Below are 22,313 nucleotides of genomic sequence, written 5' to 3'. Positions count from 1 at the left end.
ACTAACATTTAAATGGTACCAAGAAATTAATAATATGATATATTGATATATAATAAATCAAGGCATCCACTTTAAATGGTTGGTAAAACCAAACAAACATTTAAATGGTACCAAGAATTTAGTGTAACATATAGCAACAATAAATCAAAACTCCCACTTATAAGTAGGGTATAAAAATGCTTAAAGAAATAAATATAACATAAACAATAAATAATGATTAAATAATATAAAACATAGATTCTTACCTTTTAATAACCTTATTATCATGCCAAGAGTTTCACCTTATCATCTCAACTTTAGGAAGTTAGCTATTCATTATTCAAAGTGTAAAACTTTGAATATGAAATTAACATGCTAATTGTATTTAAATGAAGAAATAAAGGAAAAATATAGAGAGAAATATTATGAACTCAAAGGTTTGTTCATAGAATGAGGGATATCTCAATACATTACAATGCACCCCTATTTATAGCCAAATTTGGGGAGACAACCACAAATAAAATATTATTTTTTTACACATAAGTCTTCATTGGTGTTCCAAGATATTATATTATATTACACATCACTTTTGAAAATCTTCTTCTCCGAATTTGCTTCTTCACATAAAAAGAAACATGTGGATAATTGAGTTGTCTAGTTGTGGTATTTTTTTCAAACCATTTGACCAAGTAATTTGAGAGATATGATCAAAATACTAGAGCATGATAAAACTGCCACTCCTTTGGTAACTTTATTTGTTGCTTAATTTGATCCCAATTGTGAGAGGATTTTTATCTCATGCTTGTCAACAATATTGTAGATATTATAATCAACTTTCTACAGGTCCAAGAATTATCTTAATCTCATTTGCAACGCCAAGTTTATTCTTGTTTTATCGAATCTGTAAAAAATAGTAAAAACTTGTAATTACACAACAACTTATATTTTATACAATTTATTATAAAACATATAATATTTAAACATTTAATAAAACAAAAACTATATATTTATATTATAAAACATTTAATTAATGTACAATTTTTATGTTTATCACATGGAGACGGGCACTAAGCCTTGTCGTAAGTGGAAATACGATCGTCAGGCTCTCTCTGGGGCCTTCTTCCGTAAACTGGCTCCCTCTGGGGCCTTCTCCTTCATGATATTCCCAATCATATCATATCATGTTTGTCACAGTCAATTTACATCCTTCAAAATATTTTCTTTCCTTTTTATTCATAAAATATCGTGTCCTTCAAAATTAGTAAAATAGCATTTTTCCAGGAAAAATCGTACAACTTTAACATATATCGTAAAATACCAAATTTTCATCATAAACATTTTAAAATATCATTTAGCATGTATTTTGATTATTCGAGACACTGCCAAGCCTTTCGTACTTCTCGGGACGCAAAATGGTCATTTTATGGAGTCCAAAATTCTCGATTTTGACTTTCTCTTACCTTTATTGACTCGAGTCAATCCCATAGTATCATATAAGCTTAAATTTGACTTCTAATATTTTTCTTAGACGTAAAACCGAGCCTTTCGATTTAATAACTTAATGACTAAACCATGAAGCGTTTTTAACCCGAATAAATTCAAAAATTAATATTTTCTTCACAAATTTTAAACATAAACTTTTCATTTCTAAACTTAACATGACACCTTAAAATACACCCATAAACATTTCTTAGACGTAAAATTAAGCTCATCAATTAATTTCCCAATTCGTTTTAAAACTTAACCCTACGTCCCAGTTTTAACCCGTATCGACTCAAAACTTAACCAAAATTGAACCATAGCTTATTAACACCTTACTAACCCTTTTTCATCCCAAATCAAGCCAATTAAAATCCTTGAACAAGCCTAAAACCATGCTGGAAAATTCTTCTCATTTTCGAAAACCCTAGCTTTCACCTCAATCCCTTCGACCCTAGCCAATGGCCGACCCAACCAGCTCCTAGCTGACTATCCTAGGACCATGACTGAACCCTAGAGACCCTGCTGGACCAAGCTTAAAGAGCCTAGAACCCCCAGCCCTAAGTCGCGCCCCTACTTGCCTTAAACAACCCAAAACGACGTGCAACCTTTATCCTCTCTTTCCAGCCCTTGCACAGCCCATATAAGACCATGACTAGACTCCCTTAGGACCCTTGAACACATCCCAAACAGCAGCTAGCATTCTCCCTCGCCTAGGACCAGAAACGCAAACCTTAGCTCCATTTGATCCCAATTTTCGTTCAGCCTCTTTCCTTACATGTATAGCCATTAACCACCCTTAAACATACTGAAATTCATCTCTTCCCATAGTCTTATGATGACAGCTCTTTTATGCATCATAATCATGAGTTTGAGAGCATGAAAATCCAAGTTTAAACTTGTAGAAGCCATAAAAACGAAAATAAAAAGAGGGTTTCATATTATTCATGCAAACATGATTAAACACACATAATATGGTTTGAATGGTGCAAAAAGAAAGTTTAGAAATGTGTCTTTGCGTTTAAAACGCTCGAAATAAGAATACCGAAGCGATTGAAGTCGGTGACGATTCCTTTTTCTACCACTTTTTCTTGTCAAAACCGAATTGAAAACCCACCTTGGGATGCAAGAGAGTCAAGTGATCGTTGTTGGAAGGAAGAACGAGGAAGAAAGTCAAAAAACGAAGGAAAAAAAAATCGAAAACTTACTTGTCTTGCTTCCCTTCTTCGACCGCTGTTTTCCTTCCAACTTTTACGTAACTTTAGTGAGTGTTTTTCGGTGTGTGTGTGTGTAGGTGTTTAGGGGTGTGTGTGTGTGTTTAGGTTTAGGTTTAAATAAATAAAAAAACAAAAAAGCTTCTTAACTTTTTAATTAATGGGCTTAATCAACACTAGTTTTTAATTAATTAATTAGTCTCATTAAGATTATTAAAATCATTAGGCTTAAATTAAAAAGGTTTAAAAATACATATTTCCAAAAATCCCTTATAAAATATATAAAATTCTTTGCTCCCTCTAATTAATTTAAATTTGACCTTAAAAAAAGTAATAATTCTTAAAATATTTAAAATAAATATTTACTTAACTAAAATAAAATATTAGCTTTTAAATCTTTAACACCTTAATCGTCTCCGGTCAACCACCGATATTCGTCTGAAAATTTTTAAATTATGAAACCAAGCGAAATTACATGATTAATCATTTAGTCACTCAAAATATATCATTCATGCATCTAAATTCATTTAATTATAATATTTTAGCAATTTAATAATTTTCATACATGCGTTTTACATTGACTGATTTTTGGATGTTAAATATTGAAAGAGTCATTTTCACCTTGTTGACCACTTTTCTCGAGCCTAAATGATTTTGAGGTCCGCTACCAGTTGAACTTATCAGCTAGACTGATCATTCAGTTGGGCTCGTCAGCTAGATTGAACCAAACCGATGAGGTCTGCTGAAATCAGCATGCGCAGCACTAATATTTTCATCGTCATTTACCAGCATCTTAAACTCTGATTCAGACTTTTACTTGTGAATTTGATTTGCATATCATTGTCTTAACTTCTTAACGCGTACTGAATCATTTTATTTGGATAATCGAGTTGATCAAGCTAACCAAAATACTGCAATTGTTCATATCAAACCGATCATTGCTGATGAGCCTTACTTCCATCATTTTTCCTAGATAACATCAGATTTAGCTAAATTCACGTGAAATAAGACATGTCCCAAATTTATTTTTCGGTTATGTCATTTTGGAAAATGGTGGTCATTTGCATAACCAAGCTGTGAGATATCATCGAAACACTGCAGCTCGTCAAATTTTCAGTTTTACTAAATTCGATTTTCAGCTTCCATCTTGATTTAACAACTTTACAGTTGAGTAAATATGTTATAAACACAATAATAAGTTTTGTTATCATTAAAATCAAAATTGTTAGAGTTTCTAAACCTAACATACTAATTACTAAGATAAATATATATTTTAAATTTCTCAAAAAGAAAATAACAACATTAAAACTGTTTAATAATTCATTCATGAAAAACAACACAAACAATTCATTCATTCATTCATTCTCGTTGGATGTGATTCTCCACCAGTATGAAAGTCTGGTTAGGATTCTCTCATATTTATATTATGAGATCCCACACTCTTTCTTGGTGGTTCCTGAGTAGATGACCATGTTATGGTGGGTGGTTCACCCCCAGTTGTGTTAATTTTTAGATCTACATCATTGAGATTTGCAAAATATTCTGCAAGGTCTTGGATATCTTTGAGACCAATCATTTCTAACGTTGTCATCAGATTAATTTTTTTTCTAAGACTGTTTTGATCAGATTGATAATTTTTATTCTTCAGTTAAAGGTTTTGACATCATTTTGACCTTCCCTATTTGGTGTAATAAGGGTTCAGTACCAAAAGATGGTGGTAACCTTCTTTCTGAAGTCTTTTTACAAGAACTTGGTTGGTGTTCTATGTTTTGAATTCTTATTTGAATATCCTTTAATATTCCAAGAATTTCTTCCTCGCTTTCAAGGATTTTCTCCACATTTTGTGGTACATTTTATTCTATTTCTAGGAACATTTTATTTTAAATCATAATTTTATTCGGTACTATTTCTAGAAACATTTTATTTTGAATCATAATTTTACCTTAGGATTCTGAAAAGTTCATCTGTTTTCTTGATATCTAACCTTGGTTAGATTTTCTTATTTCAAATATTCTAAAGTTTTGGAATAAATTCTGCAAATAATTAATCTCGAACTTAGGTTCGGATTCATGTTATTTTAGAAAATTCTACTCCTCATACATTTGATTACATAATAATAATAAATGTATATACTCGAAATAATTTTATCTAAAATCTGATACTATTTACTGTCCAAATAAAATTAATCATTTGAATTAACATATATAAGGATATTTTTGTCTTTTTTAGTAATTTGAGGGAGTGGAAGCAAAATTTTTTAGATGCAGAGAGTTAGCGAGGAATGACTTGTGGGGTCCCATTCTTTAATATTTATGCGCATACAAGATGTTTTCAAGTAAAATCAAAACTCCAATTTTTATAATAATCTGTATTATATATATATATATATTTATTATAGACTTTAATAATAGAAATATTATTTCATAAAAATCCATACCAAATATATATTTTTATGTAATTTAAAATTTTAATAATAATTTTGTTTATTTTCGATTTGCTTAGTTAACAGAGTAATTAAATTAATCAAATCACACATAAAATCCGTCAAGAAAAATAAATAATTTTGTGTGATTGAAGTTGAATAACAACTATCATCAGCTCACCTAATTTGGAAGATGCAATCTTCCTCCGAGCAAATCCAATTTCTTCAACTCTAATCTTCGAATCCTGCCCTTCTCTATGCCTCTCCTCTACGCATTTGCTGCTTTACTATCCTAATTTCGCTTCCAAGGTCCGATCTTTTTCAACTATTTTACCCGGCACATTTGAAGGTTTTATCCCAGATCAGTGGCGACTAAAAACCCTTCGATCCATTTTCTGTTTAACAATCTTCGGATTGAAGGGTCAATCTCAGATCGTAGGTTATTGCTCTGCTTTTTGTGTTTTGATTTCAATGCAGTTGTACAGTTTTTGAGTTTGATTTCGGCATCTCATTTTTTGTGTTAACTTCATAAAGTAGTATTGAATTGATGTTTGTGAATTTGATTGGAATATATATATATATTGGATATTCAGGGCTCTGCGTAAATGAAGGAATCGACAGACCCCATCGGCCAAAATCTGATAAAGTTTATAAGCAATGTGTGTTTCTCGGTTTTCGTATTTTCAGTGCTTATTTTTACTGTAATTGCCATCACATACCAACCCCCTGATCCATGGGAGTCCTCCAGAACATTAACTAAGGTTTTCACGGAAGTTGAAAATGCTACTTTTCAAACCGACACCTCTGTCCTAAAAACTGGCGAGGACGTTGCTGCTGCTCCGGTGGTAATGCCTGTGGGATCACTGGCACCTATCACTGAAGCTACCATAGAGAAATCTGAAGAGGGACTTACAGATACCGTGGCCTTGAAATCCGGTTGTGAGGATGTGGTTGTTGTCAATTGTTCAGATCCTAGAATGTTGACTGCAATTCAGAGGTTTAACTTGAAGACTTTTAAGGCAATTGCATTTTTGGAGTACCAAACTCCTGTTAATGGATCTAATCCAGATGAGTGTGATGTGGCTTGGAGGTTTAGGAACAAGAAAGAGAAATCTTGGAGGAAGTATAGGGATTTTCGAAGGTTTAAGATGGGTTTTACTGATGATTGTGCTTACAAGGTGGTTCGTCCAGGGCGCTGGCATTCCGGTGTAAATGCTCGTCGTCCAGGGATTAGATTCAATCCGTCGACTGACAATGAGAAAGCTAAAGTTCTTCCGGCAATTATGGATGATGATATCAATGACACCATTCCGGTGTTGGCATCAGATTCTGCTTTTCGTAAGGGAAGGTACTTGTACTATTCGAGGGGTGGGGATTACTGTAAAGGGATGAATCACTATCTGTGGAGCTTTTTGTGTGCTCTGGGTGAAGCCCAGTATTTGAACCGGACTTTTGTGATGGATTTGAGTATATGTTTAGCTTCTACATACACACAGACCCATAAGGATGAGGAAGACAAAGATTTCAGATTCTACTTTGATTTTGAACATCTGAAAGAGGTGGCTTCAATTCTGGAGGAAGGTCAGTTTCTAAGAGATTGGAAGAGATCGGACAAAAGTCATAGGACGAAAATTCCTGTTAGAAAAGTGGCAAGCTATAAGGTGACACCAATGCAATTGAAGAAAGACAAAAGTTCAATCATATGGCGGCAATTTGATACTCCCGAGCAGGAAAACTATTGGTATAGAGTATGTGAAGGTCCAGCGGCTAAATATATAGAGCGGCCATGGCAAGCTCTTTGGAAATCAAAGCGACTAATGAATATAGTTTCGGCTATTAGTGGGAGCATGGACTGGGATTTTGATGCTGTTCATGTGGTTCGAGGAGAGAAGGCACAGAATACGGAGATGTGGCCTCATTTAGATGCGGACACGTCCCCAGATGCCATTGTTTCTAAACTTCATGGCATAATCGAACCATGGAGAAATCTATATATTGCCACCAATGAACCCTTCTATAATTACTTTGATAAGCTGAGGTCTCGTTACAAAGTCCATTTACTTGACGATTACAGCCATTTGTGGGGAAATACAAGTGAATGGTACAATGAGACGACAAATCTGAATGGTGGTCGATCAGTCGATTTTGATGGTTACATGAGAGTGGAAGTGGACACTGAGGTCCTTTATAGGTCAAAAACTCGGGTAGAGACGTTCTATAACTTGACCAAGGATTGCAAGGATGGAATCAATACATGTGAAACAGGTTAAAGTAGCTATTTAATCGTTTCCCAACTTGTTGTATGTTGATTCAACCTCTTTTTACCCGTTATTACATATTGTATTGATGTACCATTCTATTTCTTGGCATTTACCTTCTCCTTATTTTCTTCCTTGGAAGCTTACATCTGTTTTTGTTAGGATGTGTTCTTTGTTCCAGTTTGACAACAAATGTACTTGCAGTTGCTTAAAGATTAACCACTTAATTACCACATTTGATTCAATGGGGGAAGGGGAGGTCAAATTCATTTGAAGCATTTGTTTGGGATACAAATGATCCATAGTTGCAATATCTGTACAATAACCAAAACGTCTATATACAGTGGTAATTAATCAAAATGACAAGCATAGAATTTAGGAACGGAAACAAGTTTTCCATTCTCCGATCTTCCATATTCCAACTTCTACTCGCTGCCACTTGACGGTGCAATGGTGCATAAGTCTGTATCAGGAGCAGATGCATGTCATGTTTAACCCCACTCCATAGTAAATAAACCAATTGCAGTTCTGGAGCCGAGTCTTTCGTTTTCAAGAGACAATCTTATTCTTACCCTGTTACATGATTATTAGCCGTTGATTCAATGCAGTGTGTAACAGGGTTTGCTTGTTTGTTCGACCCGTCATTCTGATTCTCAGTTTTGGGTTTACATTGATTAGAAGCCATACATTTTTTTATATTTGTTAGGATCTTGCAGTTATTAGGAGAATGAACTTGAAATGAGACCAATTTTCTTGTTTGCAGAAATAATGTTAAAAGCCTAGACTTCAATACCTCCATCTTATCTATCACCACCACAGCTGTGTTTGCTGATATTACGATATTTCTTGGTGAATGTATGATGAATCCTTCCTCCGATCCACACCTTTTTCAAATGGTCCAAGCAAAAGAAGTCATGGGTATCCATCAGTGTTCAACAGGCCTACCTATTTAAGAAAAAACACAAATAACTATGAATATTTCAGGTTCTATACAAAACCATATTTGTAAATTTCTTTGTTGTTTACATTTAACAGTAATTATTTCTTTCCATTTAAAGTTTTGTTTTGAAACTTTTTGTATGGTTTTGTAGCGACTGGGCTTTTTATCGAAGAGTTTAGATTTCCCGTATCATTTTAGTTTCTATCAAGTTTGGAAGGCAGTCCATTCGAAGCGACTTTATTTTACATTAAAAAAAACAAATAAATAAATAAGATGCCAAATATGTATTTAATGATTACTGTCGGTTTTTGTTTTTCGTTTTCCATAAAGTTGTATTTTTTAAGAACTTTTATGAATCTAAAGTAGGTATCACAATTTTCTCCCCGGGTTTGGGGAATTTTCGTATCCCTGTCTTGTGCCATTAATATTTTTGAAACTGAGATTAAGATTTGATTTCTGCGGTTTCGGATTTGAGAAAGAAACAAAGATCGGGCAGATATTAGAGTATAAATGGAATTCGAAAATAGAAATAAAGATGACAAATCCGTCTTCGTCCAGTCTCATTGCCATATCTCTTAAGTGATTTTTCGAACTTATAGAAATAAGTAGAAAATAATGGAGAAACTTAAAAAAATATTTATTCTCCGCTACCTGCCTCTGGCGAGGGTGGGGCCGCTGACAAAGACTGGACCAATAATATTCTTTTTAAAAAAAATTAAAGGCCCGCCCATGGGAGAGGGGAGAGTAAAATCATTTTTTTGCCCTCTCCATCGCCTCCTATCAGCACTCGGTTCACATTATGAAATATATTTTTATAATATTATTAATTATTTTATACATGTTAGAAATTATATTGTTATTGTATATACACATTACAAAGTAAAACTTAAGTACATTAATAGTATTAAGACCACATAATTTTATTAATTTAAAAAGATATTAATTAATGGATAAATTAATAATTTATTATTTCAAACATTATCTTTTCGATTCAACGAAAATAAATTTAATTACATCAAAACATTGTATTTCATTCATGTTTATATTACATTTCTTGAATTAGTATAGAAAATAAATTTTATTTTACTTGTATTTTTATAAAAACTAGATATATGTACGAGCGTTGCACGCGTGAAACAAATAAAGATGATATTCAAGCAAAATTCAAGTAATACAATAACATGCCAAATCAATTATGATAAAAAGTTTTTTTTAATCCAATAATCCAAGATAATATCATTGTTAGAACGGGCGATTCATATTCCATCTGTCGATTAGCTTGTGTCTCTGTATTGTCATAAGTATAAGAAAATGTTAGGACCGGGGATGTGTTTAGAGGAGGTAAATAAACACTTTAAAATTTTCTCTAATATACTGCCAAATAACGCGATCGGTCATGATAGAGTTAGATATACAAGACTTGATTTTCTCAACTCTTAAGAAACGGTTGGACCACAATTAGTGCAAAAAAAAAGTTCGATGATTCTTATGAATATTATTTTCTCAAATATAACAAATAAACAAGATAAGTAAATGCAGCAAAGGAATGACACTATAATTTTATGAATATTCGAAAACTCAAGCTCATATGCCACATCTTCTTCCACTTAGGAAAGGAAATGACACAATAATTCTTTGTAACAACCCGATTCAACCTTAAGACTTATCCATTGCCTAAGTCGAAACTTTTTGTTAACGCAAACTGTCGAGACACACAGTCTAACAACCAATCTAACAACAAATACAACACAAATGAAGTAAGGAAGTTAATCATAAGATTCAAATTTTCGATCAACACTTCAAACATTCTAGAAAAAAACGGTCGAGTAGTTTGACAAAAGTCCTTGATGATCTGATAAATGATCTTTGATGCGAGGGCCGATGAGCAAAAGTTGATACTAGATTGATGAGTGCTCATAAATCTTTTCATAGAATTCTTCGAGTGTGTAAAATATCATAGTTGTTAAAGTTCAAGTCTTCTATTTATAGTACTTCTTTCATTTTCTCGTTCAACATTCGACTTTAGCTCATTAAACGAGGATTAATCCAAAAGCACTATTTTCGTCGTCCTTTCCTAATTTATCATACACATCAATATATGAGCAATTTGACATTTATTAAATGTGATAGGAAACGGCCACTGACGTCAAAAGGTTACTAGGCCTATGCATAGACTTTTTAGGAAAACAATATGATCTTCTGATATCATGTTTGTCGTGCATTATCAGTCTACCAACTTTTTTGATAAAGTAGGTGAGATACTTGTAAGACATGTGACTTGTATCTGAAGATAACTTTACTCAACTGTTTATAAATGTACTTCGATATGGTGAACAGTCAAGTAATGCTTATGCTACAAACTTGAACACTTGAGTTATTGAATAGATCAAACACATTGCTGATGATAAAACGGTTGGATAACTTTGAATCTTGAGAGCGATTGAATGACTTGTTTTGAATCTTCAGTGGATGGTCGAGTACTTATAATACCTTGCAAATGCATCTTAGACTATTACAATAAGTTATTTTTGTTATTACCAAAGCTAAGAGATCTAATAATTTTCTTCTTTTTGATGATGACAAAACCTAAGCTCAAACAACACAAGCTACAAGAAAAATTAATTTCATTGAGATAATGAATTTCATTGATACAATGTAAGAGTGAAAACAGTAAATCCTAATACATCTAAGTGCATAAAAATATAAACACCTATACTACCTACCAACCATCTAAACATTTCTTGTAGTTGGGTGCCAAGGGTAACATGAAAATCATCAATACGAGCCCCAAGTCTTTGTTCAATTTGGGTTAACTGTCTAGACAAAATGACTATGACATCGCTGGTGTGCTTCTTTGAACTGTTGAACTCTTTCATGCAAATTTTGATGTCTGATTTGAGTTCAGACACATTTCTCATAACAAATTGATGAAGATTGGATATAACAAATGATAAAGGCATAGTTTTACATTTAAATTACCCAAGTAATACACATGAATTATGCTATTGTCGAACGGAATTATGTGTTTGTGGGTTGTTTTGAATGTCAATACTGGAAGGGACCAAATGGTGTACAATGCAGTAATAATCGCCCCAAGGTAGACAAAAAGATGTGTGCACCCGCACCAGATCGCACGCACCTGCACATGTTATGGCAGTACCAACATTACAAAATTGCATAAAAGTTTAGAAGATATATGTTTCGAGTGCTCGTCGGATCTTGCTAGTTGCAATATCAAATTCAATATTAATGGCTAGAGGTTAGAACTCGTTTCTATTTTATCTTTTTTTCATATCGATCTTTACGTGTTATATTATGCGTATATAGATCGAATCTAGTTATTCATTATGTTATATTTCTAACACTACTTACACTTGTCGGCCAGCCGTGAGGGCTTCCTAATTGTCATGCCTCGTTCCTCTCAACAAATTTGTTCAATGGAACCAATTTTGTCTTATTTTTTTGTTTTTCTAAATTATTTGCTTATATCCATATATATAATACTTTCATTTTATTAAAATTTGTCAAACTTTTTAAATTCATTTTTTTACATGTCAGGCACACCAAAAAAAAACGTGATTTCAACCCAAACATAAAATTTCAGGTTCGGGTTTCAAAAAAATTAATTGAGTTGATACCCACAACCCGAACAAAAAGCCAAACCCAATTAACTTACCGAATTCGGTAACAGTCCAACCAGTCTAATTTCTATGTAATCTCGTCATTCCAAAATTAAAGGCTTTGGTCCATTTCTGATTCCCCATAATTCTCAAGATTCTGCAAATCGAGAGCGATTACTTCGATAAGATTGTATGAAATATTGAGATTATTAAAATATTTGAAATTAATGTGGGATAATAATTGATAAATAATAATATATTTAGTTTCATTGATTAAATTTGATATATATTAGGTAGTGAATTATAATTTCGTCTGAGATAATTCATATTTATATCTATACTTATGGTTTATCATTATCTCAATTCTAATTAATTCCCTCAAATTTTAGATCTTGTCTTGATATCATCCCAGCTGTTAGTTAAACGTTAAGTGGTGGTTGGTCGGCACACAAAAGGACCACATTTGTAGGTACCGGGACGTTAACTCATTTATTAATCATTCTTGGGATTAAATGGATCAATAAATAAACTAGGTCGAAATTTTTTTTTTCACAAGGCGAACCCCTCATAACAAGTGTATAAAATCTTACAACTAGTTATGTTTCATTTTATACAAGATCAAGTTCACTATCCACAACATGCTCCAAAATACAAATTGTTCAAAAGAAAATCATACAAACTAGTGTTTATCAACTACATGTCACGTGTTGAATCACTAGATCTATATCTAAGTCCGAATCACAACTCTAATCTCGATCTTCATCCTATTCTCGACCCTGATCCTATCTCACCTGTTGTCATGCACACATACAAACACAACAACAGCCGGATAACTCCGGTGAGAAAGATATTTCCCAGTATAAACAACGTATACATGCAAGTCATATAAGCATATACAAAAGCCTAATCAATTATCAACTAGCATGTATCAAAATCTGATAAACATAAATCGATGCAAGACTGTAAATCAAACTCTTTAACTCTTAATCTTTTACTCGACTCTTATCTAGTCTAGGGATCCCGATTGAATAAGAACGCAACAAGTCTCCCACCTACTCTCCCCTCGAGGTGGCGGTACGTTCTTATTCCTGGACTTCGGTACACTATATCGAGTATCTACAATAGGAACTGATCTGTCTCCTAAGCACATCGATATAAACCAAACGTCCAGTGACTTGGCACATCTACCAAAGACTCTTTCACGATATCCGTCAAAGCAAGTACATTAATCTCAAGCATGTTAAACACATCAAAGAAATAACAAGTAAGTATGTGGTTTTAGGAAACTCAAGTCATATCTGACCCGAGTTATCTATCCCGGTTTGACGTTGATTTATACCTTTCTTTCCTTGCTGTTTGGTTTGACGTTGTGAAGTTGAATTCTCGAGTTCGGAGGCTTCAATACCAAATCTGGAATGTCATGTTTCGATAGACAATATCAATATACAACTCCAAACAAGAAATCTCAGTCGAAGTACATTTCAACGGCATAATGACGTCATATCGAGATCTCCGACAACTCAAACAACAAGAGGCACAAACCATAACTCATAACCAATAACAATTACACCCTCAATATCAAAATCTGCACAAACTCATTCAACCATAATCTGGAAAAATGATAACAATTGCATACGTTATCCGTTCTTCGACCCGATTTCGATTATATGTTTACCAATATCTCAAGAACACATAATATCAATCAAATTCTGATTTATCCCATATCAAAGTTTCGAATCATGCAAGAAAAGGAATAAAACTTACATCCATTCGAAGCTATTGGCGAGAGGAACATGAAACTAAGCTCGGATCGAAAATCGGATGGCTGGATCTTGAACAACTAAAAGTCTAAAGCATTAAGAGGACTCTTGAGGATTTAACCATGGAAGGTCTCGATTCTTGCTGCTAAAGTCTGAAGGAAATGGAGAAGTGTGCACCTTTAAATGCATGGCAAGAGATGTGGCTTATTTTTCATTCAGCACGTCTCGCGCATATGCGCGTCCAAGGCTCGCGCATATGCCCGAGACTTTCTGTCTCAGCGCTTGCATTTCAGTTGCTCGTGTATATGCGCGCCCTGTCTTCATCTTCTGTCCTGCGGCTGCTGCTCGCGCATATGCGCGCCTCTGCTCCGCGCATATGCGCGACAAGTTCTGTCCTCCACATGATTTTCCACTCAATCTCACTAATTGCACTTTAGCCCTTTACATCTTCATTATTTGCAATTCTGTCAATTCATTAATGTCTGATTACAGTGATATAATCTCAGGCCTTACAACATTACATCATTCTATGCTCCCAAATAGAACGATCAACATTCAAAATCCTTCATTTTACTCATAAATTAATTGCTTGAATTAGGAAATGGTATTATGGATCTGATAATTATTTTGGAGCAAAGAATGAAGTTACTTGGTTCCATGTGCGTTAACTGCCAACCTTGAACATTAAACTAAGGGTTGAGATGAAATCGAAACACAATCTAAAACTTAAGTATATGATTAGTAACCCAAAATTAGAGAGACAAAACTAGGAATAAGAACAAACTATCAGGACATAATTATGAGTTAACTAGGAATAAGAACAAATTATAAGGACATAATTATGAGTTATCATGTTTTGTCTTTTGACTCTGAATTATATAATCATAATAATAATAAATTATTATCATTATTATTTGATAGTGTCATGTTGGTCATTTCAATTATTATAATGAAAAATATGACAAATAATTATAAAATTATCAAATTAATATGATAAATGTATCAATACAACCAAATTAACACAAATTAATTTGGCTTATTAATTCATCATTTAATCCATTAAACATTATAACGATGGACATGGTGAATCAAAGCCTAGTTAACTTGTTGGTAGCAATTAGTCGTGTCACTCTCAAATTAACCTAATTCAAATTAAATAAATATGTAGCAACGTGAGTAGAGATCATTCTCACTAGAAGGCATGAATTTAATTAGGGCTGGGATCGGGTAGGGACCCGTCTCGTAACCCCCTAACCCGATCCCCGTCTCAATAAGAATTGGGAATAAAAAAAGATTCCCTATCCCGTACCCGACAAATATCGGGACCCGAATGTTTGGGATCCCGAATGTTCGGGATCGGGTCGGGAAGGGAGACAAAATCCTAAATAAATATTTTTTAAAAAATTCATTGAACATCATGACATAGTGTGTAGTATGTACATAAGTATTATAAATTAAAGCATATTTCTAATAAATTATAAATAAACCGAAATATAACAATTTCAGAAGCTTACACAGAAACAACGTTGCAGTAAAATACAACACAACGTTCTCGAAAAATAAAATCTAAGCTAGAAGAAACATAAATCTGAATCGAGGAACTAATTAAACCTCTCTCCAATTATGACAACGAGGTGTTAGTGGCCCTGGTGTACATCTGCTGGCGAGAATGAGCTCACAACATACATTCCGATCACACCACTAGATATAGTTCCCTAATTGCCTTCCTCGCTGGCATCTGCAAGCAAATACAACATCAAAGTAATTATCACTATGTCTGCAAGATCATTTAACAAAAACACATCCATGAATACACGCATCCAATAAGTTTACTTTGAGAAAGGAGAAATCACAATGAAACGTCTCATATGACTAACTTAGGATATAAACTAATGAAATCACATGCATCTAAAAGTTGATGAAAGAAAATGACAAAATCAGAATTCAATTAAATAACATATGAGCAAACAACATACACACTTTGAGTCTTTAACATCAGGTTTTTAAAGTCAAGATGACTTCATAACATATCATGTCAATCTAAATATAAAAATGTATCCAAGAAAAAAAAATTAGATTCTTACCATTTATCCATTATTCTTCCGCCACGAGGCCTTTGGAGCTTACACTTGAGGGATGCATTACTTTGTTGTGTGCATGAGGGTACCTACAAACAACATATATTATATAAATATAATCTAAAAATATAAAATATAAATATATATCAAGCACCAACTTTTTTTTAAAAAACAAATATACCAAGCACCTACTTACCATTACACAAAACTATAAATATATACCAAGCATGAACTTCGCTCCCACTTACTGAGCCACATTCTTCTCCATGAACATCAATGACTAAATAAAATAGATAATAAAATCATGTGAGCATTTTCACAATTACAAATAGGTGATCGATAATTGAACATAAACTTCCATCCAATAGTTGTCACTTCAATGACAAAGACTTTAAGACCAATGACGTGTTGTTTACTACGAGTTATTATAAATAAATTTTAGTAGATAAAAATCTATCATTTTATTTGATCTTAGCTTATGAAGAAAAATATATAATAATAATAATAATAGAATGATAGAAAAAGAGTTTAAGTATTCATAAAAAGTACTAAAAAATTAAATATTTACTTACTTGTGACCACTTCTTCACAATCTTTATAAAAATTTAATTCTTCTTCTATCGGTTCTTTGTATAAGTTAATTTCTTCACCTCTAAGCCAATCACTAGTGCACACAAGTGCTTCCACCATTTTGGGATGCAATGATGCCTTAAATGGATCCACGACCCTCCTCCCAAAGCTAAAAGCGTTCTCACTAGCAACAGTAGACGAAGGGGTTGCAAAAATATCTTTGGAAATTTTTGAAAATAATGGAAATCTTGTTGTATTCCCTTTCCACCACTCCAAGACATCAAAGCTTGAGCTCCATTTCACAAAAGGATCCGACAAGTACTTGTCCACTTCATTAGTTATCTCTTCTTGATTTTGAGATTTTATTACTTGTGACATTTTCAGATAATAGTTCAATTTAACGGGATCATTCTTATAAATTTCCATCAACTCTCTGTCAACATCACCATCATCAATCTCGTTAAAAGTATCAAAAGGTGAAATGCCTTTATATGCACGATACAAATCCATTAGACAATTCTTTAAACCATCAACAAATGATTGTATTTTAGCAGCATCCAATTTCATATCCCCCAAATGTATTGCAATCATTTGAAGTTTATAGCGAGGATCTAGAATATGACCTAGGAAAATAAGCTTGTTCACCTTCTCAAGATCACCCCAATACTTCTTGAACTTACTTTCCATTCTCATAGCTATTTCTTGCAATGAAGGATCTATGATGTCAAGCATTGTCTCGTTAATGACGGTCTCCATTGAAACTATTTCCTCCCAAATCAACGTTGATGTAGTTGTCTTGTTAGCACTAAGTTGCAACGTAGTATCATAAAACCTCATGATAAAATTGACAAAGATTTGTGCTTTTTCCCAATCCTTTTCTTTGGGAGGCCCCACTCTCTTTTTCTTCTCCGAGCCATCAATCTCCTCAAAATATTCAGCAAATTGTGCATTCTCTGTCATCCTTCCAAACACTTTCTTAAACTTGTATGCAACAGAAAGCATTTTATAGGTGGAATTCCACTTTGTAGGCACATCCATTGGAACGGTTGACATTTTATCCATCTTCAATAGGATAGCACACTCCCTAAATTGGTCCAACCTTGCCCCATAAGAGTGAATATATTTCACACAGTTTCTAATAAACTCAACTGACTCATTAAGAAACTTCAATCCACTCTTGACAATTAAATTTATAATATGACAACAATATCTCAAATGCAAGTACTTACCATCAAATAACAGAGTGTCCATTTCCATTAGTCTTTTTCCCATGTAATCCATTGCTTTATCATTCGTGCTAGCATTATCAACTGTTATAGTAAAAACTTTGTCTATCCCCCAGTCACTCAAACATGTCTAAAACTTTGCCGATGTCATATCCTCTGTGAGAGGTGATCTTGGTGAAATTTGTTATTCGCTTATGCAATTTCCAATCATCATCCAAGAAATGAGCAGTGATTACCATATAGTTGATATTTTGAATCGAGGTCCAAGTATCAGTCGTGATACTTACCCTTTGATCACGGATGACACTCTTTATCTTAGCCACTTCCACAGCATATAAATCCCACACAAGAGATGCAATTTTCTCTCGGTTAGGTATCTTGAATCGGGGTTGAGCCTCCTCCATCATCTCTATAAACCCTACCCCTTCCACTACCCTAAACGGCGTCTCATCTTTAACAACAAATGCAACAACCTTATAATCAAGCTTTTTTTGGCTAAAGATGTGGGGTGTCAAAGCATTATTCATGGATGATTGTGTTAAGATAGGTTGAGAAAAAGTCTAATTCACTACATTATGAGGATTTTTTTTTTTTTTTTGTATTTCTTCACATGCCCATCAATGTCATTATTCCCATGTGTTTTGCTATGGGCATGAACTTCAGTTTTGCAATAATTGAAGACAGCAACAATAGCCATGACCTCATTTTTGTCATTTTTTCTCACAATTTTCTTGGCACGTGACCACACATTCGCTACTTTTTTTCTTTTAGCTCCAACATCCACTACTTCTTCTTAGATGATAGGTGTTTTGGATAGAGATAATGTTTCAAGTTCAGTGGTGGAAGGAAGGTTACTACTTCTACTAGATGCATCCATGTTCACCTAATTAATAATAAAAGAAAAAGATGAGTTGTCTATAAATGTATTCATAAGTTCTAGTGCATGAAAAAACAAATATTTGAACAAAGTAAACCAAACAAACAATTCAAATAATTCTAATGCACAATTAGATATAAAGCATTCACAAGCTTCCCCGATTTCTACTAATCTCTAACTTAATTTCAATTAATATCACAATTCTAAATACACATCTATATAAACAAAATAGGCTCTAAATCCAACTCACGTTGAATGTTAAAAGATGAGAAAACCAAATCAGAAGCCTTATAATTTCCCAAGCTCTTAAGAATTAATCTTCACCTGAGAGAAAATCCATCACAACCAAAAGACATCCTATCAAAGACTATTCAAGTAGAGTAAAAAAATACAGTCAAAAGGTGCTTAGGAATTTACATAATTAGGGGAGTGACAATAATAATTTAAAGCAGCAAGCAAAAAGAAATTGGTGCCCACACGAGTCAAAAAAAATATCACAACAGAGAGGCAAGTCAATAACTTAAGGCAATATTAGGCCATTTCATTGTTCATTGAAATAATTTTTCATTTTTATAAAAAAATAATGAAAAATAATAATAAAAAACTAGCGATCGAACAAATTAAAGGCAAAAACAACAATGTAGTTATCTGAAATCAAAGCTGGAAATTAGGGGAACAAAAGCAAACAAGAAAAAAGTAGCGATCGAACGAAAGCAAAATATTTGATAGAAGATTCAGACTAACAAAGAAAAATAGAAATGATTTTTCTGGCACCTGAAGGCTGAAGCTATGAAGCAGAAAGAATAAAACACTTTCCTGAAATCCAATTAGGTTTCGACTTTCAGTTTCATGTGAAGGGCGGCGCTGGAGGAACGAGGAATTGAGGATAGGTGAAAGCCTGAAACGAAATGAAAATATGAAATTGGATAGGGTCCACAAGCAGGAACCCTTGTACAGAAAGTGGGGATTTCCTATTTTTTTAAAATCTAATTAAAAATATTATTACTATATTCGGGTCGGGTCGAGAATCCCGTCGGGTATATCCTATATTCCCGATCTCTTTCCCGATTCTGAGCGGGTCGGGAAAGAGTGGTCGGGAAAATTTCGGGTCGGGCTCGAGTCGGAAGTCGGGAAGTGTAATGCCCGAGATTTTTATCCTGTTAATCCGAGATGATTAATTGCTTAATTGATATGATTATAGACGGACCACTTCGCGATTGGATTTTGAATTTGGGAGTTGGCATGAGTGTGCTAGAATTGGCAGCCAGAGATTCTGGCGCATATGCGCGGAAGTGGTGCTCGCATATGCGCCAGTTGTTCGGGAGCTGTATGTTCGAGACAGAACTTCTCGCGCATATGCGCGAGATAGGGCGCGCATATGCGCCAGAGGCTGGATTTCAGAATGTTGATTCCAGAGATTGTGGCGCATGTGCGCCGAAAGGGTGCGCGCATATGCGCGAGCTGATGAGCTGACCAACTGCTGGGACCGAACTATTGGCGCATGTGCGAGGTGTTAGGGCGCGCATATGCGCGGCTGTTGAATGTGCAAACGTCAAGACCAGAAGGTCTCGCGCATATGCGCCGTGAGAGGTCGCGCATATGCGCGAGACGTGCAGACTAAAGATCAAGCCACGTTTCTTTATCATGCAAGTTGCTATATATATAAACTTGCATGATAAAGAATCGTGGCTTGATCTTTAGTCTGCACGTCTCGCGCATGTGCGCGGCCTCTCGCGGCGCGTATGCGCGAGACGTTCTGGTCTTGACGTTTGAACATTCAACAGCCGCTCATATGCGCGCCCTAACACCTCGCACATGCACCAATAGTTCGGTCCCCGCAGTTGGTCAGCTCATCGGCTCGCGCATATGCGCGGCTGTTGAATGTGCACACGTCAAGACCAGAACGTCTCGCGCATACGCGCCGCGAGAGGCCGCGCACATGCGCGAGACGTGCAGACTAAAGATCAAGCCACGTTTCTTTATCATGCAAGTTGATATATATATAAACTTTTTTCCCTCAGAATTCAGCAACAAAACGAGAAAGGGTCAGAAGAATTGTGTGAAAAATCCTTGCGCCTTTTATTTGAGGAAATTGAAGTTTACGAAAGATCCACCCGTCAAAATTTCAATTCGACTTCAGTATCGTGTTTCTATCAACGAGAGCTTCAACTAGACGTAAGTTTTATTGAATTTTTATATGATTTGAAATTATGATATTGTCAGAATCGGATAGGATTGATATATGATGTTCTTGAGATATTAGACATCGTAGAACCGAGAACAGATTGAAGAACATATTGTTTATACATTTGTTATGATTTTTCAGATATGGAATTGAGATTATTCAGATTTCTGAGAGTATGGATTATATTGGATATTGGTTATGATTTGTAATTGATATATATTGTTGTCTGAGTTGACGGGGATATCAATATTGTACCTTTATGCCGTCGAAACAGAATTAGATTGAGTATTGATCAGAATGAGTATTGATATGAGTTGTATATTGATATTGTTCCTATTCGACACGTCATTTCAGATTGGTATTGATAGCTTCGAATTCAGGACTTCGACTTCGTCAGAACTACGACAAGAAAGGTATAAATCAATGTTAACCGGGAGATCGACATGGGTCAGACTAGACTTGAGTTTCCATAAATCACATACTTGTATGTTATTGGTTTCATACCTTTATATTGTTTGAATGATTATGCTTAGTCTATTGATTTATAGAAAAGCAGAGAATAGCAGATAGCTATTGAGTGAGAGTCACTGACAGAGGTGTCAGATTATGACAGAGTAGTCACTGGCCCATTGCACATTGTCAGAATAGGCATTGGCGGATATGCTAAGTCTATGGCGGATATGCCAAGACACTGGATATTTGATTTATATCGATGTTGCTTAGGAGTGGATCGATTCCTATCGCTGAGATTCGATGTATGTGTTAATGTCCAGGAACCGGGATCCCTAGAATAGAGATGAGTCGAGTCTGAGATGACGAGTCAAAGAGTTTTATCTGTATTCACTAATGTGTCATAAATTATGATTCATGTTCTTTGATACATGGTTTATGCTTTTACATATGATTTTATGTATTGTATTGATTCATTGTTTATACTGGGATTTTATTCTCACCGGAATTATCCGGCTGTTGTCGTGTTTGTATGTGTGCATGACAACAGGTGGGACAGGATCAGGGTCAAGAAGAGGATGAGAGAAAGGACAAATTATCGTGGTGATCCGGATCAGAAGTAGTTAGGTTTCAGCACTTGATATATAGTAGTTGAACCCTAGTTTCGTTTGTTGTATGCTGTACAACACTAGTACTTTTATACTGATGTGTATATTAGACTGATTCCATTACGTTCTGCTTTTTTTAAAAAAAAATTTAGACTCTGTTTATCTTAATTGATTGAATTATTCCCAAAGAATGATTAAGAAATGAATTAACGTCCGGGTCCCCACAGAAAGGGTCGGGAATTTTCTGATTTTTTCTAGCCCTAAATTTAATTGTGATAAAAATAAACTATAATAAAGTAATGGTGAATTTTCAAATTTTATTACTAATAAGAAATTAAAAATCAAATTATATCAAAAACTAATTATAATGCAATGAAATTAAATCGATTAAATGAACTAAGAGGAAACTAACCTTGGTTTCGGTCGACTCCACCATTATAATTTATTAACTTGATCATCGATGCAATAAATATAAATTCAATTTATATTCAAATATTCACCAAGAGAAATGTAATTCTTATCTTGATAAACCGGTGAATTAAAGCTAGGGGTGTTCAAACTTCGGATAAAACCAAAAATTCAAATCGAAAAAATCAAACACTGAATCGAACCAAAAATCGAATTTATAATTCATATATAAATGTTAG

General features: G+C 34.2%; 1 protein-coding gene across 2 annotated transcripts; it reads left to right on the top strand.

Moving 5' to 3' along the window:
• The first annotated feature begins 5,231 nt into the window (after positions 1–5,231).
• Positions 5,232–7,597, top strand: LOC140991603 (uncharacterized). Of its 2 annotated transcripts, none has more exons than XM_073461661.1 (2): positions 5,232–5,529; positions 5,688–7,597. In XM_073461661.1, the coding sequence occupies exon 2, from the start codon at positions 5,700–5,702 to the stop codon at positions 7,362–7,364; it is 1,665 nt and encodes a 554-aa protein (XP_073317762.1). In that variant the 5' UTR covers positions 5,232–5,529; positions 5,688–5,699; the 3' UTR covers positions 7,365–7,597. The 2 variants fall into 2 exon arrangements, with proteins under 2 accessions (XP_073317762.1, XP_073317761.1); XM_073461660.1 differs by having other exon boundaries at positions 5,232–5,533.
• The last annotated feature ends 14,716 nt before the right edge of the window (positions 7,598–22,313 follow it).

The sequence above is a fragment of the Primulina huaijiensis genome, chromosome 13 (genome assembly GCF_012295235.1).
Source record: "Primulina huaijiensis isolate GDHJ02 chromosome 13, ASM1229523v2, whole genome shotgun sequence".
NCBI classification, from domain to species: Eukaryota; Viridiplantae; Streptophyta; class Magnoliopsida; order Lamiales; family Gesneriaceae; genus Primulina; species Primulina huaijiensis.
Note: the sequence above shows the minus strand (reverse complement) of the source record. Positions and strands in the feature narration are given on the sequence as shown.